We start from the raw sequence: 16094 nt of genomic DNA, 5'->3' as shown, positions 1-16094 counted from the left end.
ACTGCTTTGGTACACCAACTGATATACACCATGAATTCACCCTAGAAAGCTTCATCGTACCACCTGTAGGAAAAATAAAACAACTCCAGTACAGGAAACATTTCTAAAATAGTTCATTTTTCAACATGTTGTACTTTTTTGCTATTTATGATCGAAGTTAAGTGAAGTATACATGCACATCTATATTCATTTCAGTGATTAGTTCAGTACCGTGCAAAAATAACATTCCATCTATCGTAGTTCGTCAAATTGAAAGGGTTTGAGTTGCAGCATAAGAAAAAATTATTTTTTTCATTGTAGCTAACAATTCTTAGATTACAAACTATTGGACAGATTAGCCATGATACTACTTAATTATGGCTAACTTGTTCCTTTGAATTTGCACATCAATATTCCAAAGACAATCATTACTGCTGCTGGGTAACTGGAAAATGTGCTGATAGCGGAAACACTATGATTGGGCTTAGCGTTTTAATTGGGTTTCTGTAAATCATGCTAGTCTGGGACTCACCGGTCTAATGGTTTCAGTTTCCATCACCACCTGTCTCATAATTCAGATTTACTACATATCTACCCATTTTGATAATATATTCACTGCTGACGCAAAGCTCGTGTCAGTTCAGTCATGCTCTTCCTTTATTCCTCTAAGTACAGACTGTATTTTTCAATTTGCAGATCAGTGCCTAAGAAGCAAAATTCACTCAATATTATTTGTCTCTTTCAAAAAAAATTGTTGCAAGGGGTTATCAGTGTTCTGCTCTTCGTGAAAAATTAAACACACCCTTGTGTGCATTCAGAAACTGGCGCAAGAGTGCTAAAATAGGTTTATGTCAAATATAAGCATTTTAATCACAGTATTAATGCACCCACTCTGAGTAACCTGATAAATTACTCAAATTCACTTTTTAAAAAATCTATGAAAGTATTTTCTAGTAACATTGGGGTGCATTTATCAGTTTCTTGTAAACTAAAACAAAAGTTACATTAAAACATTTTTTTAATGTACCTGTTAGTGCCAAAAGAACCTGCTTAATTCTTTTAAACGCTCCTTGAAGGTCTGGAAATGAGTTCAATTAGCAGAAACTCCCAATGCTAATTAATTCACCTTGGGGGACGTGGCCAGTTTTGTGGATAGGGCCTGCTTCCAGGCTTATGTTTTTAAAATTAGCGCAAAAGATCGCAGAAACTCTAGTTATGCTGAATACAAATTGCGCTTAGAATTCCATGATCGTCTGTGCAGGTTACATTGATTTTGGCTGAAATATGCCAAGAAAATCAGCAGAATCGCAAGGAAACTCCAAGCCTATATTTTCTTTTTCTAATTTGGTCTGTTCCTCAAAAATGAAGTCGCCTTCTTTGAGTCAAACTAGCCATTATATAACTCGAAAAAGATTTATTAACTGTGTAATTGCATCATTACAATTGTTTAGAGTTAATCTTTTTTATTTCTTGGAAGGGAGGATTAAATAAAGTAATTGCAGTGATTGGAATTTTTGTATTTTTCTTATGGCAAAAATACTACGTGCTGTCATAGATCCTCTGAGACATGATGGGTAATAAAAAAAAAAGTACGACCAGTTCATTAAATATATAGCACTATCTGTGATACTGTATCAGCATCAATGAACTGTGCAGAATAAAATGTGAACACTGAACAAGGACAATGAGATTCTACATCTTTTTGTATTTATCGATTAGAACACTGAGAAGATATATACAGGATTGGTGAAATAAGATTAAAAATGACAGGAGCATTGATATTCCTTCAAGGATCTTCCACTTGTGATGATACTTACTGTGTGTGCAATACGAAGGATTGGAATCGGCATTTGTTACCAGTGTCGAGCTATCAACGTATCATGAAAATCCATCCCTTTCTTCAATCATTTGCAAAAACACTGGGGTAGAAATTGGACCTCAAAGTTCCCATTTTATGAGGTGTAAAATGGGTGCAAAAAGACTCAGTTACCAGGATGATAGGAGGGGTGATGTATTTTTATGAAGAGATACTAGAAATGGAACAGAGAAGGCTGAGATGTTTTTCAATTCATTAATTGTTTTGATAGGGGTTATAGGGAAGGATATTTTTTTGGTCAGACAGCATGTGATGTGGGGTTACCAATTTAAAATTGATACTAAGAAAGTGAGTAGAGAAAGGCCGGAATTTTATAGCCCCAAAATGAGCAGACTGGTGGTGGGCTGGGTGGTGGGGGGGGATAAAATTGAGTGAGAGATGGGGGGGAGCCATTCCTGACCCCATCCCACCCCCCCCCCCCCCCCCCACCGCTGCAATTTTACGCAGGGTGACAGCAGCGAGAAACAGCCCGCCCAACTCTGGCCAATCAAGGCCCTTAAGTGACCAGTTAACTGGCACTTAAGGGCCTCCTCCCGTCTCCGTGGATATTTTACCCTCGGCGGCTGGATGACAAAAGCCTCAAGAACCTTGCCTGGTAAAACCAGGCAGCCTTCTGGGAGGGTGGCCCCTCCTGATCGGGCACCCTGTGCCCCATGGAGGGCTGCCCCCAAAGCCCCAACCACCCCCAACGTCCAACACTCCCCCTGCCCCTGCTAACTGACACCGCTTGCCTGACTGGGGCCCGGCCGATTGTCCCTGGTGAGGCCCTAAAAACTTACCTGTCTTCCGGGCAGTCCTTCACCTTGTTTGCAATGGCTGGATGTAGTCCCAGTAGGAGCCACAGCTCCTTGTGGTGCTGCTGGGACAAAGTGCTGCTGGCCTGCTGATTGGCCAGCAGCTCCGTTAGGCGGGACTTCCTGCCTCAATGTGGAAATCCCACCTAAGACCAATTAAGAGCCTGGGGTGCGAAAAATCTCAGCCTGGTTCCCCAGGCCTGGCAGAGGCGGGCTTGTCACTGACTTCTCAGCTGGTGGGCAGGACTTCCCACCCAAAGAAAAATTACAGCCAAAGTCTTTGAATAGTTCCATTGGAATATTGAATAGTTTGCCAGAGGGAATAATTAAGATAAAAATATCTATTTATTTGGAGCCGAGGAAGATACAGGACTATGGGGAGAGAAGGTGGAATTAGTTTTGGGTTGTTCTGGCAGAGACCATACAGGTATGATGAACTGTTTGGCCTCCTGTGCTATGAACATTTCTCCCTTTGAGGAGGGGGGTTTGTGGGATTAGCAGCTACAATGAAAAATGTATAAAATAAGGAAAATTCAGGGAAGAGAATAGTTTAATTTTTATTTTAAAACCATCCCATTCCTTTGGCTTTAACTGTCACAAATCCAGTGCTTCAAGCTCCAAATACATTTATAATAGGCTGAATATTCCTTCAATGCCTAGACATGATCCACTTTTTCGCAGCTGATTTTTAAAAAATATTGCATAACCCTATATTATAATCAAGTTCCTAAGTAGAAGCTACCCACCTAAAGCAGGCATTACACACTTTAGAGTGATTGTTAGCAGCCATAGGCCATTAGGTGATGGCAGATGCAACAGAAAATTAGAAATGCCAACACTTAAGGGCTTCTGCTAATTAGAATTCATAACAAATTCTTGCAATTAAATTGGAATGACATTTTCTGTGTGGGAATGACCATCTGAACTGCATAAAAAAAACTCATACTTCAGGCAGTTGAAAATCATCACTTAATGAAAGGCTGTTGCCTACCTCTCCAAAGTAATTAATAGCTTCTCTTAAGAACATGGAAATCATTCTTTGAATAAAAACAAAAATCATCACCAGGAGCTAGCTACTACATGTATGTCTGAACAATAAATGCAAGTTATTTGATGTGTGATAGTTTTTCAGCACATCTCGGAGCAGGAACATAGGAACAAAGTAGGTTATTCAGTTCTTGAGCCTGTTCCACCATTCAAAGCTGATCTGCATCCGAGCTCCATTTACCTTCCTTAGTTCTATATCCCTTAATACTCATGGCTAGCAAATATCTGTTGATCTCAGATTGAAAATTGTTAATTGAGCTTTTTTGGGGGGGAGATAGAGTGCCACACTTTGACTACCCTTTGCATGAAGGAGTGTTTCCCTATCAATTCCTTTCAAAATCCTAAAAACCTCTATCATATCACCCCTTAACCTTTTATATTTCAGAGAATACAGCCTAGTTTCTGTAATCTGTCCACATAATTTAAAGTAGGATATACCCCATTAGGCTCTCCAATGTATTGCAACCTTTGATATAATACTTGTAAAGGTACTAAAATGGATAAATTATAAAATATTTGACAGGGTATTTTGGTGTGCACTCAACAATCTGTCATTTGCTCCAATCTATTTTAATGGACAAGAAAGTTGTGGTTTGCCAAACAGAAGGTTCGGGCACTTGTCTCTAACATTATTTCTGTGATATCCAAACTTAGCCATACTAAGGGAATCTACTTAATATATAACTTTAGAATTTCCATTTATTTTCTAAATTGTTCAGTTGTTCTCTTAAAATGTCATCCTTGAACTATGTAAATTAGGCAAAGGAATCTACATGCTTATGTTTCAACTATAAGTCTTGCTTCCTTCTCCAGTTATACCATAACTTCATAGGAACAACAAACGGCGGAAATTAATGGGCCCCGGGAGACAGGTTGGAAAGCGGGGGACCCTTAGAATAATGATGGAATGCAGGGGGCAGAGGGCCCATCGCCTTCCTGTCACCCTGCAATTAAGTTAGCATTCCTGTCCAGAGGCCAATTGAGGCCCTTAAATTACACCAGCAGTGGGCGAGCCTCCATCATGTGGGGAGGTTGCCCAGCAAAACAAGGTGGTTTCCCTATGGGCTTGTGAGGGAGTCTCCTCCATGGACAATCTGTGGCCCACTGAGGGTCCCTGGTGATGAAGGCTACCACCTACCCCGGCCTCAATGACCACCCGCCCCCGGCAACCCTGTCACACAGGCTCCAGCACTGGTTCTGGTCCCAGGCCTGGTGTCGTACTGGCAGTTGCCACCGCTCCCAGTGGTGCTGCCAATAATGCTGAGCTGCTGGCCTTCTGATTGGTGCTGGTAAGTTAATTGCCCGAGCGCTGTTGAATTGCGCTGGGAGGACTCCAAAGGGCCGAGGTGGGGTTCCCCTCACCTATTTGGACCAGCGTCCGGACCCTGCCAGCTTCACTAAATTCATCCCAAAGACACAGAAAACAAAACATACTCAAATGACGGCTGCATTGATAAATACAGAAATAATCTCAATTCATATAAAATAGTTTCCTTAACAATGGAAATGTCTCTCTTTCAATGAAATCGTTAATTCATTAACTAGTTAAATGATTTTGGAAAAAATGAACAGAGGAATTTACCAGGACATTTTTCCAAGATGGGAGTGACGAAGCTTTTCTTTTTCTTGGGTTGTTCAGGTGCACACCAGATAGATAGAACAATTAATGTTTTCATTGAATTTGCACATATTGTAAGCTGTGGGTCTAATAGATGTGGTCTCCTAATCCAGGATTTATCCATCAGTAAGGCAAAATCACAGAGAACAATCCTTTCCAAAGCTCCATAAAATTCACAGTGCAAATCAATGAGCAAGAAATCTAAGTGCATATATTTGCCTGAGCTTTATGGGCTAGATGGCCAGAGCTTAAATTGGCCCACGGGCTATAGCTTGGCAATGCCTGAATGGCTCAACTTGTTAAAAAATAGCATACATACCCTTTAATACACCATTCAATCACTCTGTAATAGATACAGGATTGTATACAATACATGTAAACACATAATCAGTTCCATTTCTTTTGATAGTGAAAAGGTTGGCTTTGAGTTTCACTATGTTTCTATATTTCAATATCTGTGTGGTGGGATTTTAGTAATGTTCCTTCTTCTGTTCTCAAATGCCTGCAAGAATATTTAGAGACCAGTCAGACTTGGGCTGACCGAATTTATTTTGTCATTTATTTACATGGGTTGGCTTCTGCTAGCAATATCAGCTGCTGCTGAAACAACTAATCTATCAGCTCAAAGTTCCCCATGCACCTGTCGCAACTCAGTCACCAGAACAATCACAGACTCAAAAGAGAGTCCAGAACAAGGGGACATAAACTTAAAATTAGAGCTAGGTCATTCAGGGCTGATGTCAGAAAGCATTTCTTTGCACAAAAGGTTGTGGAAATCTGGAACTCTCTGCTCCCCAAAAAGCTGTCGAAGCTAGGCTAATTGAAAATTTCAAAACTGAGATTAACAGATTTTGTCAGGCAAGGGTATTGTGTATTATGGAACCAAGATGGAGTTATAATGCATATCAGTCATAATCTAATTGAGTGGCGGAACAAATTCAAACGACTGACTGACTTCTGTTCCTTTGCTCCTGAAAATGCTTCACTGACACCAGCTATAGATTATGCATCAAATTGTTTCCTCCAGACTAGTCTTTTCGAGCACAGTCCTGGTTGGCCTCCACATTACTTGAGAAACTCTGCTGTTGTGTCCTAACTCGCAACAAATGACATTCACCCATCACCGCTGTGCTCGCTGACTTACACTGGTTCCCAGTTAAAAAACACTGCAATTTTAAAATGATCATCCTTGTTTTCAAATCCCTGCATTTCCTGGTCCCTCCCTATCTGTCATCTCCAGCTCCACAGCCCTGCAAGATATCTGCACGACTCTAATTCCGGCCTCTTGAGCATCCCTGATTTTAATCGCTCCACCATTGGTTGCTGTACCTTCAGTCGCCAAGACACTAAGCTCTGGAATTCCCTACCAAAACCTCTCTGCCACTCCACCTCACTTTCATCCTTTAAGACACTCTTTAAAACCTACCTCTTTGACCAAGCTTTTGGTCACATGCCCTAATACCTCCTTACGTGGCTCAGTGTCCTATTTTGTTTTGTAATGCCTCTGAAGTGCCTTGGGACGTTCTATTATGTTGAAGGTGCTATATAAATACAAGTTGTTGTTTTAAGTCCTGACAGAATAAAACCATCATAGTGTCTCATTTTTAAAATATCCACATTGGCCTGGATTTTGCAGTCATGCCTAATGGACAGTGCCAGTTGTTCATTCCAATTACACTTATGCACAGATTTTCTATGGGATTTTGCACTGGAACTCATGGAGATTATGAATCCATCTTGATGCTGTGCTTTCGACAAGGGATCTGGGACCACTGTATACTAGACCAGCAATAGTGGTTCAGAAGGTTGTGTGTTCAAGCCCCATTCTAAGACCTGAGGCTGACATTCCAGTGCAATATTGAGAGATTTCTGCACTGTCGGAAGTGTCATCTTTTGGCACTTTTTAAACTGTGGCCCCGTCTGCCCTCTAGTGGATGTAAAAGAACCCATAGCTCTATTTCCAAGAAGAGCAAAGGAGTTGTCCCTGGTACCCTGGCCAATATTTATTCCTCAATCAACATCACAAAAACAAATTATCTGGTCATTATCACAGTGCCATTTGTGGGAGTCTGCTGTGCACAAATTTGCTGTTGCATTTCCCATATTACAACAGTGACTACACTTAAAATTGTTTCATTGGCTGTAAAGTGCTTTGGGATGCCCAGGGGTCATGAAAGGCTCTATATAAATGCAAGTCTTTTTCATTTTAACCAATCAGATTGAAGAATCCTTACTGCGACACAGTAAGCGCTGAATTTCATTAAGACCACTGCAAATCGCGCAGTGCGCTTTGAAGTCAGCAGCCTTCAGGCACGGATGCGCCATCGCTGATCCTCCGCGATATTTTGCGCGGGGGCTCATTTAAATGAAGGGGATGCTGCGGCCGCCACCACGATGACAGAGGGGGTGGCCATTCCGTCCCCAGCAGCAGCGTCTGGCGCCACTGCACAGGCGCCGGCACCATTTTTAAAGGGCTTCAAGCCCTCCAGTTTAAATTTTTAAAGGTCCTGCTGGACAAAAAATGAACATAAAGTTTTATTTAAACTGTGAATCCCCTTTCGCACACACCCCCCCACTAAGTTCACCATAAAAGAAATGACCTATCCTTCCTGAAAACCACTTGTTAATATGCCGACCTTTCACACCCCCACCTTCAGCAACCTTGACCCTCAACCAATTACAATAGTTCTCGCCTCTTTTCCTCCCACTCCCCACCAGTGTCATGCCTCAGAACTGTGAATGGGACAAGGTAAGTTGATTTAAATTTATTCCCATTGATTTGAAAATGTAAATGAAGGTAGGGTAATATGCGGCGGGCCCTTCTCGGCATCGGGAGTCGTGGCGGGCCTCTCCTGGAAGAATTTTCCGGGGTCCCCCGCTACGACCCCCGACGGCGGATTAAATTTATCCCAGAGTCTGAACCAGGAAATGTCAGTTACAATAGTTAATTGAAAGCTAAGTAATGTACAGAAAGTGAAATAAAGAGATGAAAAGATGGGATTAAGGGGGAGAGAGAGAGAGAGAGAGATAAGAGACAGAACATAAAAATAATATTTTTAAATCTCTAACAATAATCAAAATCTGAATGAATGTGATTTCACACTTGGGTCCAATTATCCCTACCCTCTTTGTCGCGACTTTCCATTTGCAATACCGCAGAAGGTTGACTAGTAATTAGCATTGGTGCCATTTTAATACATAGGAAAAACATGTCATTAATCCAGGCATTCTCTCCAGCTAAAAAGCTAGAGTGAGGAATGCTGGCCCCTTTATGCTCAGCAATATCTGATCCGTTTTGCAAATGCCAGCCTTCTGGTGGTGCTGAGTACAACAATTCACTGGTTTAAGCACACACATGCACTGCACAGATATAGGTGAGCTGTGCCAGACATGTCTGGAGTTACTGTTACCTGGTGTGTATGGTAGATCATTGGTAAATGCTTTGTTCCACTGCACTTATTGTGTGGCTATTTTCTGTTACAGCTCCAATGACAGACAAGCCACCCAAGTTCCTCTATCCTTTAGAAAACAAATTAAACCCTGTGGAGGCGCAGCTTGGTAAGTCAAAGTGTTTTTACATTTTCATGCTATTGGATAAAGTAACCTGAGGTTTCGGAGAGGCTCAGCAATTGTACAATGCACTGCTGCATGTGCCTTAATAGGATGTTTTTTTTGTGATTACTTACATCCATTTATCATGTACGTGGGTCACAGGAGCCATTAACAATGATGAGACACAAGTCTACTTAAGTTCTAGCAGCGTTCATTAGCAATAGCCAGAATCCAAGCACATTGTTTGATATTGAGTAATGCTGCAACTTAAAGAAGCAATTACCCACAGAATACATGTTTGCACTTTTATACAAGTGGCACGATATTAATCAGTGGCCTTACAATAGAGAATATGTGGCATTGGCCCTTCAGTGACACTATCACAAGTAAACTGCACATTGATTATGTACCCATCCCATTTGGTGATTATTTTTGTAGTGCGTGCAAACCAGCTTTACATTGTATATCTGCTATTTGTTACATGTGCTGTAATTTATGACATTTAAAAGGGTTAAGATTACTTGTTAAGTTGAGATGTTAAATGAGCCCCTATCCCTGCACTAAATACAAAGTTGACAGATTCAGTGCTTGAACTAAGTTATACATTTGTTAAAGACAGTTTCACCACTAGGACCCCTTTTTAAAACTGAACTGCTGCAAACAATCAAAATTGAAATTAACATCCCTTGATCTGCATTGCATACCTTTCTGCCCTTTTACTGTTTCTGAAACCTTGTGCTGACAACACCAGTGAGATACTGATGTGAGTTACTAAGCCTGAAGTGTAAGAGTTGAATTACTGTTCATAGTTAATGGCAATGTTCCCTTAATTAGTTACAGTCTCTGCAGATGATTCAGTTTCAATAATTTACTCAAACCAGTGCAGAAAGGATGCTAATTCTAATTTGTTACAACCTTTTTGTTGAGGTTTTGATGGTGATACTTGCTCTTTAGGCATAGCTGTGTGATTTCTCACAAATTAAAAGCAAGTGCCTAATCCCAGTCTGTGATTACCCTGCGATAAAATGCTCCTGCATTCCAGTCCCAGTCTGTGGCTAACCTGGGGTAAAATGGGATGATGTTTAGATCCCAGACTGTGCTAAATCCAAGAAAATTGCTATGTTTTAAAGGTGAGACTGTGCTGAACCAAGGACAAGGTTTTATGATGTTTTAACGATGTGATGAACATTGAATAAAGTGGTATTAAGTTTCAGTGTCAGACTGTGGTAAACCTGGTCTAGCTGTTATCATACTTTAATCACAGTTTGTTGTGAACGCTGGATAGATGCTGCTATTTCAGTGATCCCTTATTAGACCATTAATATACACTAATTAAGCAGAGTTTCAGCGATTCATTTGCTAAATTGATGCAAACATAATTGGGCACCGTATCTTATTGATGAAAAGGCTTGTTCAATTAATGTTTTATTTGCTAAACGGCGTAATTTGATAACATAGTGGACTATGTATATAAATGTTGGCATATTATAAAAAAAAATGTATTTTATTTTGACTATCTCAGTTCAGAAATGCCTCAAATTTTAATGACTTTTACTATCTGTTTGTTCTATATTCACCAGACATTTGATCTTTTTCTGGGTGGCAGAATAATCTCAGCAGGAATGGCAGTAAGCGCTTGGCCAGCAATTGATGTTCTACACCCTATTGCACAGTGGCAGATAGTGCCACAAATACATTGCTAATTCACACCAAAACCACAATGTTGTCAGATCCACTGAGAAGGAACCATAGCTTGCAGCATTACTAAGCTAAAGGGACTGTTCATTTTCATGTCAGTGCACAAATCCTAAATACCTGTCTTATTATTGTGTGTTTCTCAGAATAGGCCATTGGCAGCTCTATTAATATTAATGAAACCATGCTTTCGTTTTATTAGTTATAGAGCAAAATCTTTGTTGGCACCAAGTACCTACAGAAAAATACATCTTGCATTTGCAGTCATGATAAAATGAAGCCTTGGGTTTCTTATCAATCTCAATTACAGAAATATGCATAGAAAAGAGAGGGGCAATTGAGTTATTAGTCCAGCAGTTCACAGCACATTGTTGATGTCGTTGTTAGCCTTTTGTTTTGATTGATAAATATTTATGCCAAAGAAGTATAAATGAATGTCAAAGTTGACACAAAAAAGCACATTAATTATTAACATAAAATGCACTTGTGTGGTAAGGCCTTGTGGCAAGGAACAAAACAGAAGAGAAAATAGAAAAGCACATAAAAGGGAAGATCAAAAACACATTCCATGTACAGTAGGTGTTCTTTAATAATAGAAAATAAATATGATTTCTGGATGATATCAATATACATGTTGGCACTGACATTTGCTGAAAAAATTCTTTCTCTCTCACACAAACAGTTAATGATGTTTCCTGAAGGCACATTTATTTACTGTTTGTTGCTTTGTTTGCATTTATTTTCGCCGTAGTTTCAATGATTTAACTTCCAGGCACCCAGCCAGTGGAATGCATGAACCACCCACCTGATCCTAGTGACAGGAGGTCCAGTCCATTTTGAGGGCGAGGCCTCTGTAGCATACAGCAGGTGAGTTAACTGCTGTGACCGGACATCATGCTGCAGCTCACCAGATCTGGGCCAGCACAAATTTAAGGTGGCAGAAGGCTGGCCAAGAGGACTATGATTCTGTGCCAATGTGTCAGTCATAAGGAAATAAAAACAGAAAATGCTAGAAATACTCAGCAGGTCTGGCAGTATATGTGGAGAGAGAAGCAGAATTCTGATGAAAGGTCACAGACCTGAACCATTAACTCTGCTTCTCTCTCCACAGATGCTGCCAGACCTGCTGAGTATTTGCAGCACTTTCTGGTTTTATTTCAGATTTCCAGCATCCACAGTATTTTGCTTTGATTATGTCAGTCATAAGGTGTAGCTCTCCGCATGCTAGAATTGGGAAGCAACACACGGAGAGCAGAGCATTCTGAAAACAAGCCTAAGAGTCCTGGGAAGTTTTAGTTATGGTTCCTAATATCACAGTTCTTAGGTGAGGAGGAAAAGGAACTGACATCTTTATAAGATTTATTGAAAAAAATGGAAAATAAAAATGGAAGAATTATTCCTGGAATTTTCACAGGGCTTCTCGAAACCCTAAAAATAGCCATTTACTGCATTTCTCAAGGGTTTTCGCTGAAGTTATGGCGAGAGACTGGGTGAAACCCATGGAAATCCTCCTGCTGATCTTTATTCCTTTTCCAATAAATTCTGAGACAGTGGTCTGCAGGAGTCATTTTCCGACTTTGTGCTTTCAATGGGAGCTTCACGCAGCAGAGGCACATGTCAGAAATTCTGATTGTGCCCTGTGCATGATTGTTGAACAACTTACATGAATGGTTAGAAAAATCACTTGCCGTATACTCCAAATTCCCTGCTATACACTGCCAATAGGAGAGGCTCCCAGGGTGGGAGGCCTCTCCAAATTTGAAAATTATCCCTGTTAGGGAAAATTGGTTGTGTTTATTTTTAACGTTAGAATATTTTACCGTGTTTTCTGAATGTAGACTACTGGAATATGCATACACTCTATATAAGTCATGAGGCGCTTTATAATGGAGAAATTGTACTTTATTTGTTTTATTGAAATCATGGTTTTGGATGAAAGTTCAGTGAATGTTTAGTTTGTTATTAGCAGTTTTTAACATTAAGCCATGTCGTATCAGCAAAGATGCACCTAATTCTGTCCCATGGTGAAATAAGCCATTTCATTTTAACTCGGCCACCTGGTGCACTTGCTCTAACGCGAAGAAATGGGTAACAAAATTGTTATGTACTGCACATTTTTGGGGGGTATAGAATGGCCACAAACCTACCAATTTTGCAGGACCAGGACCTGCACCCTATGGACATCTGAAATAGGTCCAAAGCCACATTGGCTCAGGTCATTTTCCAACATCTCTGGTGGATGCCTTTAAACAGGTATTATCCCTGTACATATGCTGATGAGAGGGCTAACACCTGTTTCAGGACCCTAATCTGAAATTGGTCAAAAGCTAGTGGAGTTTACACTTTGCAAGCTCTAGCTAGTTTTTCAGGGTGCAAGCAACTGTTTGTTGCTTTTATCCCACTTATCTTAATGTAGAGCCAGGAGGAGTAGGAGTGCTCCTGCTGGATCACCAGCAATACTGTGGGTCCTCGCTCCCGACCCCCATCTCAGGACCAACCTGATGCAGTGCGGGCCCCAACTGGCAAGCTGCATTGGGACACCTGATTGGCGCCCGCAGATCGCTGGAATCTGAGAGCCAATCTTTGGCCATCTCTTCAGGAGCGTGTTGGAGTCACATTTCCCCTTTTCAAGCCTGCTAACTAATTGTCCCCCATAGAAACATTTTCAACCACCTGACATCTTTGGATTGCTTAAAAGCAGGAAAGATCATGGTCTGTAACTTCGAAATACAGCTGTAGTAGAGGCAGGATGTGATAACGTGAAGGTAATGATAGACCTCTGCCTGGATACTGGCTTTGTATTATCACCACTCAAAATTCTGACTTGCTGTCAAGTGTTCTTTCGTCATATGCCTAGAATAGTTCTCTTCCAAGCTCATTTTATAATAGATGACAAGACTCTTAGTATGCAATTTATTTTGTAGCTCTTTTAAAATTCTTTCATGGGATGTGGTGTCACTGGCAGGCTAGCATTTGTTGGCCATCCTTAATTGCCCTTGAACTGAGCAGCTTGCTAGGCCATTTCAGAGGGCAGTTAAGAGTCAACCACATTGCTGTGGGTCTGGAGTCACATGTAGGCTAGACCAGGTAAGAACAGTAGATTTCCTTCCCAAAAGGATTATTAATAATAGTTATATTTGGTACCCAAATACTTTACCATTTATGTGTCGACCTAAGAAGTATAGGTCTATATCTAGGGTCTTGGTGGCTGCAACATTGTGAATCAGTGCTAAATACATTCAGTTTTCTCTTCAATTGTCACTCTCCCTGTTCCATTCAAGAAGATACAGTGCGGCGCAGTGGTTAGCACTGCAGCCTCACAGCTCCAGCGACCCGAGTTCAATTCTGGGTACTTACTGCCTGTGTGGAGTTTGCAAGTTCTCCCTGTGTCTGCGTGGGGTTCCTCCGGGTGCTCCGGTTTCCTCCCGCAGCCAAAAGACTTGCAGGTTGATAGGTAAATTGGCCATTAATAATTGCCCCTAGTATAGCTAGGTGGTAGGGGAATATAGGGATAGGTGAGGATGTGGTAGGAATATGGGATTAGTGTAAATGGGTGGTTAATGGTCGGCACAGACTCGGTGGGCCGAAGGGCCTGTTTCAGTGCTGTATATCTAAATCTAAAAAAATAAGTACATTCCTGCAGGATGAGAGGGGCAAATCAATTCCTTTCCCTTCCCACCAGTTAGATGCTTTGCAATTGTATTGAAAAATGTAACGGAAAAGTATGTCTTGTTACAATATTATCCCTTGTGTTACAGAAGTGACATCTCCTGAGTAGTAAGATCCTAATTCTACAGCAAAGGCAATCAATACCTTTCACGAAAGGCCAAATCTGTGATTTAGCAAAGGGTCATGTTCAGTAAACAGTTCTTAAAGTCAGTGTCATTTTATCCAGAGCCACCTGACAATTGATGGGTTTTACCAAGTTTTACATACACCCACTTGCTACCTTAAATCATTCCAGAGACAAAAGCCAACTTCTGATTCTCTGATTGCTATTTCATGACATATTAGCATATAATACATATGAGTTTTATGTAGTGTATGATTAAACAAAAAGCATTTAGATAATAAGATTGAGATGTGGGTCCAATAATAAAATAACTAGTACCTAAGGTTGTGTTATTCACTTGTCAAGCGCCAACCAATGTCTTGATCTTGGGACATTCTTAGAAACTCTGCTCATGACCTGACAGTCTCTGCACTCAATGATCTTGATTTTAATTGTGCTTTCGTGGGCAATTCCTGAATGGGGGAATGGCTTTTCCCCATATGATTATCACTAGAATAGCAAAGAGGACGTTAGATGAGTTAGAATGTAGAATCTTTAACACAAGTGGTTATTGACGCAGAGACTATGTAATCATTTCAAAGGAAATTCGGTAACTATTTGAAAAGGAAGTATATAAAGGAATATGGGGAAAGGGAAGAAAAATGGGTTTAGAGTAACTAGTTCCCAATGAAGTGCGACTACTGACACAGTTGTAATGGACCAAATAGCTTGTTATGTCATTTCTATTCTGAAAATTAAAAGCCCTGATTTCAACTCCCTCACGCCCGATGAAAATGAGCGAGCAGGGAGTTGATATAGTTACAGCGACCTGTTTTTACCGCATGTTGCCTGCCATTTTAGCAGGCACGTCCTGGTCAGCCATAGATACCTTTGCACCAAGCATATGAGGGCCTCATTAATATGCAAACATTGGGCTCTTATGACATCACTTAGACCCTGACTATATTTTAACTGTTGACAGCCATGTTTGGCACCAGGTGTCAGAAGGAAAAGTGTCCCAGAAAAAGGCTAAAAAGACAAGCTACTTTATATTTTTTAAAAAACATTTCCTGTGGGCTAGAAGGTGTTTTTTTCCAGGTCCCAAAAAAGAAGCATAAGGCTCAGGGCTTCCCTCCCCCCACTGCAATCACCTACCATTCCCCAACTCACCTGACTGCCCCGGACTGTTTCGGTGGGTCCCCAATTGAGGTTGCCTGCCATGCTCATGACATCACTGAAGCTGAGTTTGAGCAGGAATCGGGTCTGGTATATTTAAATGAGACCTGGGCCGTGTGCTGGCGAGCGGAGGTGAGCCTGATGCCAGGCCAGTCTCACCCTCACCTCTCAACCGCAGATAAAATCAGGACTTATGATTCTATGAAGCAACAGAGAACCCAAACTCGGTCAATGTCCCACACCTGGCAGGCTCTGAATGATAACCCAAATGCATCTTGGGCATCAAGTCCGTCGAGGGCCACAGGGGAAGGGGAGGTGTCTTGAAAATAATACCCACCCCACTGAACTATGGCATCCAAATCATAATTAGACAATTTTAGAAAATTGTAGGAGGCAAATTGTTGCAAGATTTTTGAGTGTAAAATCAACATCAGGTACTGCTTAATTAAAATAAGTTACTCCCTGGTTACTTGCATTTAATTCCTCCACATTAATGGCTTACTGCTGCACCGAATTAAAATGTTAATTATCTACAGCCTTTTCCCTACTAATACTGAAACAAAGCTCACGTGCACCTTTTATATT

At 40.9% G+C, this 16094-nt stretch overlaps 1 protein-coding gene across 1 annotated transcript in view; it reads left to right on the top strand.

Annotated features, from left to right (window-relative positions):
- The window catches only part of il1rapl1b (interleukin 1 receptor accessory protein-like 1b), an 838919-nt gene that overhangs the window by 455852 nt on the left and 366973 nt on the right, over positions 1-16094 (top strand). Inside the window, exon 5 of the mRNA XM_068039961.1 lies at positions 8798-8872. Within this exon, the coding sequence (XP_067896062.1) occupies positions 8798-8872 (75 nt within the window). The remainder of the gene's footprint in view (positions 1-8797; positions 8873-16094) is intronic.

The sequence above is a fragment of the Heterodontus francisci genome, chromosome 10, assembly GCF_036365525.1.
Source record: "Heterodontus francisci isolate sHetFra1 chromosome 10, sHetFra1.hap1, whole genome shotgun sequence".
Lineage (NCBI taxonomy): Eukaryota > Metazoa > Chordata > Chondrichthyes > Heterodontiformes > Heterodontidae > Heterodontus > Heterodontus francisci.
This window is presented reverse-complemented; position numbering and strand designations above follow the sequence as displayed.